The following is a 16,891-nucleotide window of genomic DNA, read 5'->3' as shown; positions in this document are numbered from 1 at the left end:
TCTTCACTTTAATTCTGTCATATTCTGTGATTGCTTCTGAGAGTGAAATACAGTGTGAAATACAGACTGAACGGAAGGTCAAAATATCCCACCGCTATATGGCCAGATGATACACAAACTACATTTGTTGGCTGGATAAAGCAAACCAGCATCTCACTAGTAAAGTTTTGATGGATGAGGATTGCAATCAAGGCAAAGACAATGGCGGTGATGTACAGGAGTTGAACATACACACGTGACTGAGTCCGTTGTATTGATGAGCAAACAAACCATGTGTGCGCTCTCGATGCACTGATCACACATTGTATTTATGCACAGACACATTTCAATAAATTCAAGTTGTTTCCACACACATTCAGGATAAAATTTTGATTTTCGTGTATGTTGCTGTGTTTAGTAATTCTGAATGGATCTGTGTACTGTAGGTATATGCAGTCAGGTTAAGGCGGTGGTTTAGGTTTTTTTTTTTTTGCCATTTCCGTTGTGGTCCTGTTCAGGATCGCAATCTGACTTGTCTAAAATGCAAACAAGCTCTTTGCTGTTGCACTGTACACATACTGTAATGGTCACCAGCTGGAGTGCCCTTGAGATCCACCAGAGGGCACTCCACATCAGACTATTGTCATTCCCTCACAAACTACATTTCCCATAACTCACTGCCCGGACTCATCATCCCTGATTGCATCTACCTGTGTCTCATTACCTTGTCAGTCTCAGCCTATTACACTCATTAATTCCCTGCAAAGTCTTGTTTAGTGTCTCTACTGCATTTCTGAGCGTGTTTGTATCCTGTTTCTCCCGTGTCTTGGTTATCTTGATTCTCTGCCTGTCCCCTCGGATTTCTCTTTTTGCCTCAGCCCTGATCTGTTATTGTTCGGATTGTTTGTGTATGACCCTTGTCTGTTATTTGGATTACGTCTTTGGATTACCCTGTTCAATAAATACTGCATTTGGATCCTCAACCTTCTTGTCTCAGTTTGTGAAACATACTAGACACTGTGAATTCTGAAAGGTTTTATTCTGTTTTTGTTTTTCATGGGTGTGCATACATTTCTGAATTATACGGACTTCTTATATAATTTGTTTTGTGTCTTTTTGGAGTCTCCAAGTGTCCTTTTTTGGAAAGACACCTAAATTTACCTTTTTAACATACAGTTTTATGAAAATCACCCTTCAATCCGATGATTTACTTGGATGTAGCAAATGATGACAAAATGGACGTGTTTTTCACCCAAAAAGCTGTCAAAAAGGTCTAAATCCTTAATGAAAGTGCATTAAGCAGTGAAACAAGAGTTACAGCATCAGATGAGGGTCAAAATCAATCAGGAGGATTGTAAATAATAAACCACTATACCATATATTCCTATTAGATTAGATTTCTCACAGGAAACCAAGTTAGCTATGTAATCTTGGTAATTTGCTGCTTACTTTTTCAATGTGAGGATAAACACAAGTGTTTGATTCAAACGGGTTTAAAAACACAAAAAAAAGTCTGTGAAATCCAAGTTTTAGGGCGATTTAAGATAGCGCTAAGCAAGCTAAAGTAGTTATCTGTTACTACTTAACAACTAGCACCTGATTCTTCAGAGTTTTACATAGACATTTTTCATTCTTATTTTGGCAACCAGCAAGTGGCTTATTGAATTAAGAGATAGGCCTAATGAATTATTTATTATGGTAAGGTTTGCTAAGTTTGAGGGCGATTTGAGCTAGCATTAAGCTATCTAGCCTTGCTACTTGGCAACTAGCAGCTGATTCTTGAGAGTTTTTCATTGCTAGGCAACATTTTATGATTTTTATTTTATTATTATTATTATTTTGGCAACCGGCAATCACCTTTTTGAGTGCAGCTCTCTAACACGAACATATACATGCACAGCACAGACACTGTTTCAATTCACTCCAGCTACAGTGAGATGACACCACCTCTTGGCTCAGCTTCCAAACTCTGCATTGAGATATAAAACATGTCATTTTGGTTTGGATGATACCAGAATCCAAAACAGTAGATTTTGAGCCAAATTCATCTGTGGATGAGTAGAGCAACAAGCCAGGAGCTGATGCCCTTGGGTAGGACGTGAACACGGATGGCAAATAGAGAAGACGGATGAGGCTACGTCTTCCCAGGGGACAAACCCGTTATACGGCAATACTGTAACGGTAATGGCCGGGCTCTGGGGTCTGGCTCCCGTGGCCTTGGTGAGAAATGTAATATAGTAGCTTTTCAAATACACATAATACCATTATGCTTTCTCTGATTTTCAGCACTAGGGGGTGGCAAGACATGCGTTTGGCACACAGGGGGTCCTTGCATTAGCTAAAGACTTCATTAAAGTGCCATGAGGTACAAATGTCAGCACTTGGTAGGTATAATAGCTTTGGACAGAAATGCAGACTTCGCATAAGTATCATCTCGGCAAAGGATGTCATTTAGATGTGATCCTTAAAGCTTAAGCTCACAACATGGGACAGAGGTTTGGTGCCCAAGCAAAACTTAAATATGCAAAGTGCTGTAGTTTTACTTACCTGCTCCCCATCTTTCCGAACGGGAACTGCATCCACCGCTGCAGGGAGAGAGAGAGAGAGAGAGAGAGAGAGAGAGAGAGAGAGATAAGGGAATAGGCATGAGGCTTATGCAACCTTTACCGAATAAGCTAAGTCAAACTGACAGCTCCTCTCTACATTTTCTGCTGACATTCACACAAAGACCTAAAATTAGATTAATTATCCATCCAAAACCGCCAGCACTTTGAGGAAGGAGATTTGTAGCATCATGTTTCTATATCGTATCGTTCCTTTAAAATGATAAAAACATTAGTGATTGCTCTGCATGATGCAATTATGCAAATTATTAGGAGTTGTATTTCAAGAATAGGAGATATTGAGAATCAAGAGATACTGAATTTGAGATTAACCCTAAAACAAGCACTTATTTTCATTTTAAATTCTAGCTTCCTCTAAATTTGCACTTTAGCATCATTTTGATTTTGAAATATGTTGACGGTGTGTGTGTTTACAATGATTCATTCAAACTGACAAACAAGTAATGACATGTAACCCAGATTCCACTAACATTTCGAATGATGGCCTGAAAACAATCAACCTGTAACATTAGAGATTGCTTAAACACATAAAATTGTAGCATAATGACTGTTTTTAAGGCAAAGCAATAAATGGAGCCTCACCATTCAGTGACGAATCTCAATACAGGGCACAATTAAGGCCAACCAGAATCAGGGTTGCCAGATTGGGCGGTTTTGCAATCTATTTTGCGGGCAAAAATGGGTTTGGGCGGGTGGATAAAAATTGGGCTGGTTTCGGATCAGTTCGGCGGGTTTTTATTGCCGAAACACCGGCACTTCAGATCCTTATTCCTGCGACCCAGTGTTCAGCAGGCAGCAGTCTCACTCACACACACACACACACACACACACACACATTACGTGCCCCCTAACCTCATAACAGACACTCCCTCCCACTACATTCAGTGATGCACGCGCCCGCCCCTCAAACAACAACACACTAGATCGCGGGGTTTTCAAAGTTCAAACCGTTTATATACTGTCTATGGTTCAAACTTACTTAGCTCGCTGACTGACATTGCGGTTTCATGAACTCTCTCTGGGTCAGCGGCAGCGCCAACACAGATTTGAATGTTGCGATATGATTTTGTCAAAGGTTTAATAGACAGACGAAATGGAATAAGATCGCGTGGGTGTTTGAATCGAGATCACAGTCTTTTAAAGATGAATCGTGCAGGTCCATAACGACACATTTCATCCTGAAACGTTTTTGAAACGAAAGTGGCTAACTTCTGTCAACCTCATCTATAAGCAAGGGCAAAATTAAAGCAATTTAATTTGAATTAATATCTGTAATATTCTGTAATAAAAAATAAAAAAAGATTTTAAAATCGTAAAAAAAAATACCTAGCGATAGGTGAATCGATTTTTTTTTTCTCCCAGCCCTTATGTGCATGTTTCATGTTGCCATTTGAAATAATTGAAATGTTAAAGTGGGTTATTTTTTATGTCCATATATCCAATCAATGTTTTTTATGTTACTGAATGCTTCCAAGCGACTTTTATTGACAATAAACAGACTCATTGATAGCCTAAGTTGATCGCAATATTTTCCGTAACATAAGTCTGACTGAGGTAACTGTTACAGCCTACTTTTGCATTCATTTAATTGAATATTGTTTCTAAAATCGGATAGGCTAAGTCGAAAAATGGGTAATTTTAAAGCTTGTTAGTGATTTCAATGTGTTTAAATGAGAAACAAGCCACACACAAAAAATTGGGCGTTTTTTTGTGCATTCTCGCGGTTATTGACGAGGTTTTGGGCTGGAAAACCTTGCTGGCATCTGGCAACCCTGACCAGAATTGAAACAATCAAACACATACATGTGGGTGATCACTGACTGTATGCTTATTTAAATTATTTTTTGTGTGTTTCAACTGGTTTTGAGAATGGCCCACTTGTTGCTTGTGCTCTCATCTTTAGTGAGAGTAAGGATATGTTTGCAAAGAGAGATAAATGGCTGTACAAGAGAAGTTGTGTAGAAGCCCTTACGGCATATAGAGATGGTTTGGTTATGTATGCTAATTGCTAGTTGCTAACTGCAGTGATATGCTCCCTCATTTACAGTAATCCAGATTCATCAATTCATTGTAGAATGGGGGTAAAATCTGGTGCATGCTGTGCAATATTGTTGCTTGTCATATTGTATGATATGAGCAGAAAAAGAGTTTGCGTAAAGCAGTATTCACGCTGTGCCTGTCGCTGCCATAATAATGCCTCGTTTCAAAATTTGACATGACTTTTGTTTTTTTGTATGCTTTTTTTAAACAGTATCCAGCATTTCAGAAATAAAAGTCTATTTTTAAAATGCATGCATGCTGAACATGTCCCACTAAAAGATCCAAGACTGGTGATTTTTCCATACGACAAAATAAATCTTTTCCGATACCAAAAAGTGTCAGACAGCAATATTGTGGCCAAAATTGTGTTGTGAATCTTGTGAGAACCTTCACTGTGCACATGTACAAAATTATTAATAAATGAGACCCTGCCTAGCTGCAGTTCACATGCTCTCTCACTCCCCCGTCTCTCTCGATTCAATTTAGTTCTATTTAATTCAGCTCAATATCAGTGAAATTGAGTTGAGCATTGGCTTTATTCATTGAACTCATTTACAACAGTCCTAAACCGTTGACGCAATAGAATAACAATATTGTGATGGGGTTAATCACATCAAAACAGAATGTACCAGTCCTTGTTCTATCTGCATCTGATTTTATTTTTTCCACTCCAGACTGATCTCAAAATGCATTAATTGCATCCTGTGCATATGTGTGTGAGCGTGTGTCTTTTAATTGCTGGTCTCTCTCTGTGTGTAAGTACAGCAGAGCCTTTGGGCCTCAGGGCCATTTCCTCAATCAACCTAACCCACTCTGGAGAGAAGGATAGAGCCATGCAGAGCAGTGCAGCTCTGGAGGAGACCAATTAACCAGAGTGAAGAGTAAACAGAGAACGACAGATAAAGTGAGTTAAGGTAAAGCAGATCTACTCATAATCAATTAGAAAGGAGACGGTCAGAACTAACATGCCAGAAGAACACATGATGAGAGCAATGATAGACAGACAGACAGACAGACATATAGACAGCCAGGACGGACGGATGGAATTATAGATGGATGGATGGATGGATGGATGGTGGATGGTGGATGGATGGATGGATGGATGGATGGATGGATAGATAGATAGATAGATAGATAGATAGATAGATAGATAGATAGATAGATAGATAGATAGATAGATAGATAGGGATGAATCCCTGCACATCCCAGCTGTCAGGACCCATAACTTTCTAACTGTCTGTTCCACCATGATTTTGTTATGGACAAAACACTTCCACTCATGCAGGAAAACACATTGAGAAAATCCCAAGAGACATGAAGGATAAGCCATCACATCCAAGGTCGCTAAGCACCACATGGCCGCTGCACTGTTTACTCTGCCCATCTACATTTATGTCTGAATCTGACACTAGGCATTATGAGGGCCCGAGCTTCAGGGGAAAGGAAAGAGAGAGCGAGAGAGACGGATAAAGAAGCAGTCAGACGAGATAAACAAATATCCATGTGACGAGGATAAAAGCTAACGTCAATAGACAACGAACGATGAGGAACAGGAAGGAAGATTCCTAGACACCCAGCATAAGCCTGACGGTCTCACGGAGAGAAGCAGCAGAAGATCTGCATTGCCAAGAACCAGATGGAGGAACAACTGGACCATGGACAATCTGGCTTGACAGATATCACAGCCTAGAGAACATCTTTGAGATTTTATTCTACAGCTAAAATGTAGTGAAGAAGTAGGAGAGAGGGAAGAATAAGGGACAAATAATGGAATGCAAGCTGGAACTCTGACACACGGTGACGCTCACAGTGACTCTGATTAGGAGCGAAGTCCAAGAGGCTGACTCACCTCCAGTACTGAGCCAAAAACACACGGAGAGGGGGGAGGGAAAGGAGAGACAGAGACAAAGAGGATGAGAGAAAGACCAAGACACTGAATGAAGGGAGGAACACTATGCAATACGGTATCACAAAGAAAAACGGAGGACAAAAGGAGGTAGACGTAAAGACTTGACACGGAGTTAGAAGACACAGAGAGAGACTCAGAAAGAGAACCGAGTCACAGAGAGAGAGAGCACAAACTTACAGACCATCACAATACTGACCATCAGGGTGAAGAAGGGAGGACAGTGAAGCACACAACGTGTGTTTACATACATTGGTGTTACATACATTACATACATATGTGGCCTAAACAATATGCATTTACACTTGACTGGGAGGCATCTTTAAACCACTTCATGAGATGGTCTGACTGAGTGACGTCTCAAATGTCTTGAAGGGCATTTAAATCTTTGCATGATCAAGTGCAAATACCTCTTAAGTGCAAAAGACTGAGAAATTAGAAGTGCAAAACCTAAGAAATTAAGTGAACACCACTTTACAGTCATTTACAACGAAATGAACAGCAGCAATTACTGTTTAGATGAGTCAGCTATAGTTATTAAAGTAGGACAAAGTCTGGTTTGAGAATAAAATTATATGAAAAATCAAATTTTTTATGCTATGCAAGGCTGCAAAATGAATTTGAGCAAATAAATATCCAAAACAAATATCAGCATATAACTTTGTAACTTTATATGCTCCTGGCAGTTTTGTTTTTATATATATGTATATATACACTGACATATACACATATACACTAAGAAGTCCCTTATGGTTACCAAGGCTGCATATTTTTGATTAGAAATACAAATCAAACAGTTATATTGTGAAATATTATTACAATTTAAAATAACTGTTTTTCCATTTGAAAATATATTTTTAAATGTAATTTATTCTTGTGATGCAAAGCTGAGTTTTTTTAGCATACTCCAGTCTTCAGTGTCACATGATCCATTAGAAATCATTCTAATATCCTGATTTGATGCTCAAGAAACATTTCTGATTATAATCAATGTTGAAAACAGTTGTGTAATTTTTTTCAGGATTCTTTCAATTTAGCAGTTACTGTTATATATTTAACATGAATATGCTCTAAATATATTACAGTCTAACTGATAGTCATAGAAACAAAGGTGTTACACTTCAATTTAGTACCATATTTTTGTGATTTATCTGTACGTTGTGATGCCAGTTGGGCATTTCTAACTTAAGCAACATTTTTTAGTTACAAATTCAGTTAAAAGAGAGAAAGAACGAGAGAATATTTTATTCCGTTTCATTGCGATTTTTGAACATTTTTTCACTTGGGATTTAAAACTCACCTCTAAATGATCGGTTTATGAAGTGACCTTCAACCTAATATTAATGGAAATCTTTCAAAGAAACAACTGCTTCTACTGTCTCAAATTTAATTGGAAGGAACAGCAGGTGAAACTGGATGTCAGTGGCTTAAAATAAGGAAAGTCTAGGGGCACCATTAGAATAAAACCTAAAAGTGTCCTGAGTATCAGTTCCCTTTATAGACAGCACTGGATAGGAAGTGATGGAAACACTTTAGAATACTGTTCCATCATTAATGAATAACTACACAGGAACAAAAGAGCAATGCAATATTAACACTCTAGTAAATTAACTAACAAGTAACTCTGATTAACTAATTAGTAAGTATTAGCACTGAGTTGAATGTGGTAGTTCACTATTAGCTAATCAATACCTATTTTTTCATACCTCCCAGCAGACTAAGAAGTACTATATACATGTTTATAATTAATGTGAATAATGCATAATGTAGGTTATAATTAATTCTAAAGTGAAGATCATAACCCACTAGTAATGACTAAAGTATTACCAAATCCTTCAGAATCAATTACTAATTATTTGGATCAGTATTCTAAAGTGAAAAGCATGATAACTCCCTAGTAATTATTGAAGTCATTGTAAGCTTTTGAAGTTTTTGAAAGGTTTTGGATAGTAATTGCTTCTGATGGATTGTAAATAATTACTTAAGTCATTAATTACTGTAATTTAATTACTTTTCCATTGAAAAAGTAAAGTAAGGGATTACTCTTCATTTTTCTGTAATTTAATTACAGTTACTTCTGGTGTTATTGCATTAAATACTGTAGACTATAGAATAATTCTATATAAAACAATTGTGGATTTAACATCAAAACCTCAATGTTTAATGTTAAAATGTATGTTTTTAATTTAACCTTCTCCCTTTAAATACTTTGGTCAGTTCACAAAAATTGTATATTATTTATTTGAAAGAATTAAAAGAGCAGTTTCATGTCTATCCTTGTAATTGGTTGAGGTTGATTTGAGATTTAGATAGTAAATAGTAATAAGTAATGCATTACTTTTTAGAGAAAGTAATTAGTAGGCCTACAGTAATCTACTGGTATGGGTAGTTGTTCTGAACAAGGCACATGACAGGAATAATCCAGGACACTTTAATTCAAAAATACTCAGTAAAATTCAGGGAAACAGATTTCTCAACACCTCAACACTGACAAGACAGGACAAGGACTGCAAGAACACAGGGCGTATAAATACTAGACAAATTAGGGCACGAATAAGCTAATTAATTGGACGACTTGTTTAATGAATCAAACAGACACAGACTAGGAAAACTAGGTCAACTGACACGGCACACAGGTAAAAACAGAACCGAACCGAAAACACAATGAAACAAAGTAGACAGAGAATACATGTTACATTATCCCAAAGGAAGGGGAAGTGGAACAGAAGAAGACAAAAACAGTCCAGGGCAAACAAAACATTCCATGGGTGAGTGGAGGGTGGGAGGAGCCAGGGGGAGCCAGGTGGAGGAGGAGCCAAATGAAAGTCCAGAGTCAGGCCAGGATGATATCCCAGGGCAGAGTCGAGAGAGGGAGGAGCCATGGTAGAGACTTGGCTGACGACACCCTCGGGACGACCGATGGAGATGGAGACCCAGGCGGAGCTGAAAGGATGAAGAGCCCATGTAACATCACTGGCAGGTGCAGGAAGGTGCAGGAAGGCGTCTGACGAGGCCGAGTCAGTGAGACGAGGGAGCCCGGTGAAGCCGTCAGGACGATAGTTTCTGGTGGAGTCAAGGAAGGGAGGTGCCAAGGCGGAGCCGATAGGTCTACAGGCCGCGAGTGATGGATTCGTAGGCTGGAAGTGGAGCCAGGGGAATCTCCTTACCGGGCAGAGCTGTAGAGATGAAGCTCCGAGTCAGGTCATCACAAAAAGGAGTTGGAAATGCAGAGGAGCTGAAGGGAACCAGCGGAGGTGGGGCTGAGGAACTGGCTGATTTGGGAAGAGGAGGTGGGAGAGGGAGGCTGGGAGGGATCACAGGGAGCACAGAAACCAGTGGAGAAACAGGAGACTCAGGGCTAGGCGGAACCAGAGTGGAAACAGGGGATACAGGACTGGGTGGAACCAGCGGAGAGAGAGGGGATACAGGACTGGGTGGAAGCAGCGGAGAAAGAGGAGATACAGGACTGGGTGGAAGCAGCGGAGAAACAGTAGACTCAGGGCTGGGCGGAACCAGTGGAGAAACAGGAGACTCAGGGCTAGACGGAACCAGAGTGGAAACAGGGGATACAGGACTGGGTGGAACCAGCGGAGAAAGAGGGGATACAGGACTGGGTGGAAGCAGTGGAGAAACAGTAGACTCAGGGCTAGGCGGAACCAGCGGAGAAACAGTAGACTCAGGGCTAGGCGGAACCAGAGTGGAAACAGGGGATACAGGACTGGGTGGAACCAGCGGAGAGAGAGGGGATACAGGACTGGGTGGAAGCAGTGGAGAAATAGGAGATACAGGACTGGGTGGAAGCAGTGGAGAAAGAGGGGATACAGGACTGGGTGGAAGCAGCGGAGAAACAGCAGACTCAAGGCTGGGTGGAACCAGAGGAGAAACAGGAGACTCAGGGCTAGACGGAACCAGAGTGGAAACAGGGGATACAGGACTGGGTGGAAGCAGTGGAGAAAGAGGGGATAGAGGACTGGGTGGAAGCAGTGGAGAAACAGTAGACTCAGGGCTAGGCGGAACCAGCGGAGAAACAGTAGACTCAGGGCTAGACGGAACCAGAGTGGAAACAGGGGATACAGGACTGGGTGGAACCAGCGGAGAAAGAGGGGATACAGGACTGGGTGGAAGAAGTGGAGAAAGAGGGGATACAGGACTGGGTGGAAGCAGCGGAGAAACAGTAGACTCAGGGCTAGGCGGAACCAGAGTGGAAACAGGGGATACAGGACTGGGTGGAACCAGCGGAGAGAGAGGGGATACAGGACTGGGTGGAAGCAGTGGAGAAATAGGAGATACAGGACTGGGTGGAAGAAGTGGAGAAAGAGGGGATACAGGACTGGGTGGAACCAGCGGAGAGAGAGGGGATACAGGACTGGGTGGAAGCAGCGGAGAAACAGCAGATTCAGGGCTGGGTGGAACCAGAGGAGAAACAGGAGACTCAGGGCTAGGCAGAACCAGAGTGGAAACAGGGGATACAGGACTGGGTGGAAGCAGCAGAGAAAGAGGGGATACAGGACTGGGTGGAAGCAGCGGAGAAACAGTAGACTCAGGGCTAGGCGGAACCAGTGGAGAAACAGGAGACTCAGGGCTAGGCAGAACCAGAGTGGAAACAGGGGATACAGGACTGGATAGAAGCAGGGGAGAAAGTGGAGATTCAGGTCTGGGTGGAACCAGTGTGGAAACAGGAGACTCAGGGCTGGGCGGAACCAGCAGGGGTGGAAGAAACAGGGGATTTACCTCCTCAAGCACCTCCAAATTCCTTTCAGAGTCCAAATATTTTCCAGAGGCCATTTAATTCGCATCCACAGTGGCAGGGTTGTGAGTAGGGCTTCCCTCCATGCCCTCGGACTCCACAAGCACTCCCTCAGTGACGCACTGGGTTTCCGACTCACACACCTGGTCAGACTCTCCGTGAGGTTCAGGCTCACGTGGCAGGCCGATCACAGTCTATGGTGGGCTCTCACCAATCTCCCGTGCAGATAATAATCCAGGAGTCTTTAAAAGTCTTTAATTCAAATATACTCAAAAAACTCAGAATCAGATTTCACAACATTAACAAGACAGGACAAAGACTGCAAGAACACAGGGAGTATAAATGCTGGAACAAATGGGGAACTAATAAGCTATAATTAATTGGACAAGTGTAATGAATCAAACAGACTCAAGACTAGGAAAACTAGGCCAACTGAGAGGACACACGGGTAAAACAGGACAGAACCAAAAACTCAAGGAAACAAAGTAAAAACAGAGCATACATGTTACAATAACACTGTTGAAGATGTAATTAGTAGCTAGTAATTAATTACATATTTAAGAGTAACCAACACTGGTTACCATGATGTTCACTTTAGAATACTGTTCCAAATGACTAGAAGGATGTGGTAACACTTGAGTCATATCTTCATATCATATCATACCTTACAAAAACTTCAAAAGCTTACAATGACTTCAGTCATTACTAGGTTATACTAGGAGTTATCATGCTTTTCACTTTCACTTTAGAATACTGTTCCAAATAATTAGTAATTTCTCATTACTCATTTGTTCCTGTGTAGTTATGCATTAATGACAGAACAGTATTCTGAAGTGTTACCAAAGTGATAAGAGGTATAAATTCACTATAAGACATTTAAGAACTTCCTGTCTGTCACTTCCTGTGCCTACCTCAATCACCTTCTTTCTCTGCCTTCCTCTCTCCCTTTACTCATCTGACTAATTATTTGAGGTCTCTCTCTCTCTCTCTCTCTCTCTCTCTCTCTCTCTCTCTCTCTCTCTCTCTCTCTCTCTCTCTCTCTCTCTCTCTCTCTCTCTCTCTCTCTCTCTCTCTCTCTCTCTCTCTCTCTCTCTCTCTCTCTCTCTCTGATTCCTTCTAAACCTTTCAATCATACTGAGCCAGTCACCTTGGACCGTGTCTGTCACCACACAAGCTGGATCATGCAATCACATGCAAACAGCACACACACACTCACAAGCATTAGATTGAGTGTGTGTGAAAGAGACAGCGAGAGACCATCTGTATGTCAGCTTGTCTGACCCTCTTTCAGAGCTTGAAATGAAATCAATACAAAGAGGTATCCCTGAGTAACGCAATAGCTCAGAACAGAACAAACACGTACAGAGAGCGAACCAGTGCAAACATCGACATTAGTGCCAAGAACTGAGCCATCCACCTGATGCCCTCCTAAGGCCCTCCTTTCTCACCCACAGTCCTATGACAAACAAATACATGCAACATTTTACCAATCTATATGTACATTTATTAATTTAGCAGATGCTTTTATCCAAAGCAACTTCAACAAACACAAGCATAAAAGAGTCAACAATATAAGATGTGTCACAAATTTCAATAGTAAACCAGAACACTACAAAGTCAGTAGACAGGGACAGAAAAAAGAGAGAAAATGTTGTTTTTTCTTTTTTTTTACAGAACTATTGTATTACACAGAAGTGTGTGATTTCACTTTCAAGCTTGCCAACACACTTCTCAACTTTCCTTTTTTATACCCACCCCTGGCCCTGAGACACTTATTTGGGACGGAACTACTTAGGTCAGATCATTCATCATTCGGCTACAACAACAATACTTTTACACTGCTCTGGAATACTTTTATATTATATATAAATAAAATATTTTTGTATAGTAACAGCAACTAATTCTGACTGCTAACTGTATATTTGATGGCATATGTAAGCAATAAGGTACGAGCGAGGCTGTGCGGTATTGTGAATAAGTCATGGCTGAAGGGCGTTGTTAGGCATGACCAGAGACTGTAAAAAAGCCTTGAGTAAGTTACCTTATTGCTTTTATAAAACAGTTAACGTTACCACACAATACAAATATTAAAGGCAAAAAATATGTATCAATGCAACTTTCATGAGGTAAAATCACTAAAAGCCTTCCTTCCGCTGGAAAAAAATAGTCCCTGACCGTGAACAGCAACAGAAGTTACATTATTTCGCCATTAGATGGCAACAAAGACTGTCTTTATGAGTGAGTCAGTCAGTAGAGAAAGACGTTTATATTGAAAGGACTGAAACTTCTCAAACTTCTTGTGAACACGGTGAAGCTAGACACAACTTAAGTTAACTGTTAAAAGGACAAAATATCACAGCGGACATTCAAACTGATTTTTTATTACGAATATAGGACTGACCTGAAGGAAAATGCTGTATCTACTGTAAATGCAGGTACACTCACTTACTCGATCTCTCACAATCTACTTTATAAGCTTCAATGAACGATATCAATTGCTAGGGGTGTTGTGTAGTGATACATAGAACCATTGGGTGAAGCGGTCATAGCCATGTTTTATCGTGAATCAGAATCAAGGACTGGAACTAACTGTTTCATAAAAGTAAATATAACATAATATCATAGGCTATGTTTCATATAAAGATGTTTGTTTTATGGAATATAAAGAAAAACATAGGTAATCTATAAAAGGACCATCACCATGAAAGAGTTTTATACATTATACAAGTCTATAAAAACTATAAAAAATTAAGTCTTATCCCTTACCTGTCATAAAAATTTGAAAATGTATACTATCTTAATCCATGATAATATGTTAATGCTTAATACTGACCCTCACTGCTCAAGTACAGAAGCGTATAATTATAGCAAATTCCCAGTGAATATGTTTGACAGCCTATCTAACATAACTTTAATGAGGAAAGCCTGTGAAGTGTTATTTCATGCTTGTTTACCGAAAGGTGCAAGAGGACATTTCTAGTTTAATACTTTGATTAGTATTGCAATTGCCCTTTACAGTCTGTCACCAGATTCGGGTATTTCGGTAGTGCCCTTTAAAGGCTGTGCTTGATTCATTACACAATATTGTGAGAGGAACAATAGCTGTGTAAGTGCTTCTACACAGGACTCCAATTAAAAAATCCAAACCTGACAAAAAGGTTTGCAAGTAATATATGCAATGCATTTTACTGTTAGCACTGAATCTCTAAAGGATTTGTGATGATCATTGTAGACTAAGAATGTTTCTATTTCTGGCTATAGCAACAATTTGCTTTGTGAGCTCATGAAGTCAAGAATAACAAAAAAAATCGATAACAGGGCCTTGGTTGAGCCATTAAAAGTGTCAGTGCAACATGTCGACAGCACATACATTTCCTCAGCTTACATGAAAAGTGTTTGCCTCACTCAAAATAAGGGGGTGAACAACCACAGGCCCATATCAGGCACTTGACCCATATTATTTAGCATGCATCTTGTCCTCTCTCCTCTCCTTTTCGGTCACTGTAAAGTAGACACTATTTATAGCCAAACACACTAAATATGCCATCCACGCTCCTCCCCAGAGCACATAACAGATAGCCAGCTAAATTCAGTGCCACAACTTGAAGATGCAAGAATTTTTAGTCTAAAAAATAAGCATTTCTATAAGAGGCGATTAAATTTATCTCTCTCAGGAGGATATAAATACGGGCTTCCCTAATTACCCAATATGTCCCGCTCTGACACTTTCTGCAATAGCTTTTTATGTGAAAGAAACCTAGACTCTGTGTTCCTGTGACATCACAGCTCAATGACAATCAAAGGTCAAATACAGCGGCATTTCTTTTTTTATCACTCCATCAGCTGCCTGTGTTTGTTTTGATACTGTGTCCTCGTCTTAATGGGCGTACAACATCATAAAACACGTTTAAGAGGAACAATTCTGTGTCCTCTCTCTGTTTGCCTGCCTGCCGTCTCACGGTTACAACAGAATATTAATCGCACCAAAACACCTGCAATTTGTCATCGACGACTGTGTTAAAGCGTACCCATTTGGCGGGAACAGGTGCCCATTGACTTTGCAGAATTTGACCTACATGTGAGGCGCATCCAGCTCCACGTCACACCTGAGCGCTTTTTGCTCGTGAGCGCGTGGACCCTGCACCTCTGATCCTGAAAAACACCCTCTTCAGTTAACCTCTTTGAGCAACGCACAAGCGTACACGCTCAAACCTGTGAACTGCTGCTATTTTCACACAAACAGCTCCTGACGTGACCTTAGCACGGTGTCAAATGTGGCGAGTCTTTGAGACCGTACGTTCTGGATATGCATCGAATGCAACCATTCGCTCCAAAAATTCCACTTCAGATCTTTAAAACCGCCGGGTGAACGGCACCTACCGCATGCAGGCGGACACATACGGATATCAATTCCAGACGCACTAACGACTCTCAAAAGCAGACATCCCGGCTTCCCACGAGCAGCGTGCCGAATCACTGTCAAAGCCTGGAGGACAAATGGCCTTTAACCAAAAGGTTTCCATAGAAACACACACGTTTTCCCCGAGAAGGGGGATGCTTGCGAGCGGAGCGTTGCCTATCGCTCCTCTACCCCTGGCTGGTCTCCTTTCAACCTGGAAAAGAAAGGCTAGCAAAACGGAGAGGGTCTTACTGATGGTGCGGGATCCGATACAGCCCATGGTGTCTCAGCGAGGGCCGGTTTGTGAACAAGGAACGAGAGCCACCCTCTCAGCAGACATTCTCTCCTTCTCTCTCTCACTCCTCTTCTTCTCCACGTCTCTGACTCTCCCCTCCTGTCTCTGTAAGGCTGTATGCGAGAGCGAGTGTGTGTGTGTGTGCCTCCAACACGCTCTCGCCGTCATCCACCCTCCCTCCCTCCTTGGCTCACTGCAACCCCCTCAATACTCTCTGGTGAGACGAGATATCAGAGTTAGTCAGTCACTAAGTCAGTGTGTCTGTGAAACAGGAGAGATTGCTGTGAAATCTCTCGCCGGCCACTTATGTTCCCTTAAATCCCTTTGTAATCAATACAAATGTTTGAAGTATCAAACAGCTGACAGTGACATTGAGAAATGTCAATGACAACAAGAGGAAAGAGCGCTGGTCAGAAGTTACATGCAATTCCCTGGAGTTCCAGGACTGAGAGGATCAATATCTTGGCTAATCGTGCAGGGCATCTCTTTTCTTTGGTGTTCTCTCCATTATCGTTTGACAATGCGGTGCATCTGTCTCCCCACCCAACTCTTGCCGCCCCTCCCTTGCTCCATTTTTTCCTGTTGCGCTTGCACTCTCCAAAAGCATACACAACCATCTATTTATCCCTCTTGATACCTCAGACTCCCTCTTTGCGTCCTTTCTCACACTCAAATCGAAGAGTTTCGTACATCTATATAAAAACGGTTCATCATGATTGCTTGTCATGTCCGGTGTGTCCGTAGAGATCCATAACCTTGAATATACCCACACACAGGCACACACGCTGTCCAGACTGTACATGCGCACTCTCCCTGCCTCAAGCAAGCAAGGTTCCTTCCTTTTCCTTCTTTTTTTCTAAAACTAATTCTGTCACTGCATTCAGCCAGCATTGCCGGAAGA

General features: G+C 41.2%; 1 protein-coding gene across 5 annotated transcripts in view; it reads right to left on the bottom strand.

Moving 5' to 3' along the window:
* fam131ba (family with sequence similarity 131 member Ba) overlaps positions 1-16,118 on the bottom strand; it is a 32,666-nt gene extending 16,548 nt beyond the window's left edge. For 4 of the 5 annotated variants that reach the window (XM_084131127.1, XM_084131128.1, XM_084131129.1 and 1 more), the window contains exons 1-2: positions 15,948-16,118; positions 2,527-2,564 (exon numbers count right to left, since the gene is read on the bottom strand). In XM_084131127.1, coding sequence (XP_083987253.1) covers positions 2,527-2,564; positions 15,948-15,975 — 66 coding nt within the window. In that variant the 5' untranslated portion in view covers positions 15,976-16,118. The remainder of the gene's footprint in view (positions 1-2,526; positions 2,565-15,947) is intronic. The other variant, XM_084131131.1, reaches the window with a different exon arrangement.
* Between the last annotated feature and the right edge of the window lie 773 nt (positions 16,119-16,891).

Source organism: Abramis brama, assembly GCF_963993115.1.
Source record: "Abramis brama genome assembly, chromosome: 12".
In the NCBI taxonomy this organism is placed as follows: Eukaryota; Metazoa; Chordata; class Actinopteri; order Cypriniformes; family Leuciscidae; genus Abramis; species Abramis brama.
This window is presented reverse-complemented; position numbering and strand designations above follow the sequence as displayed.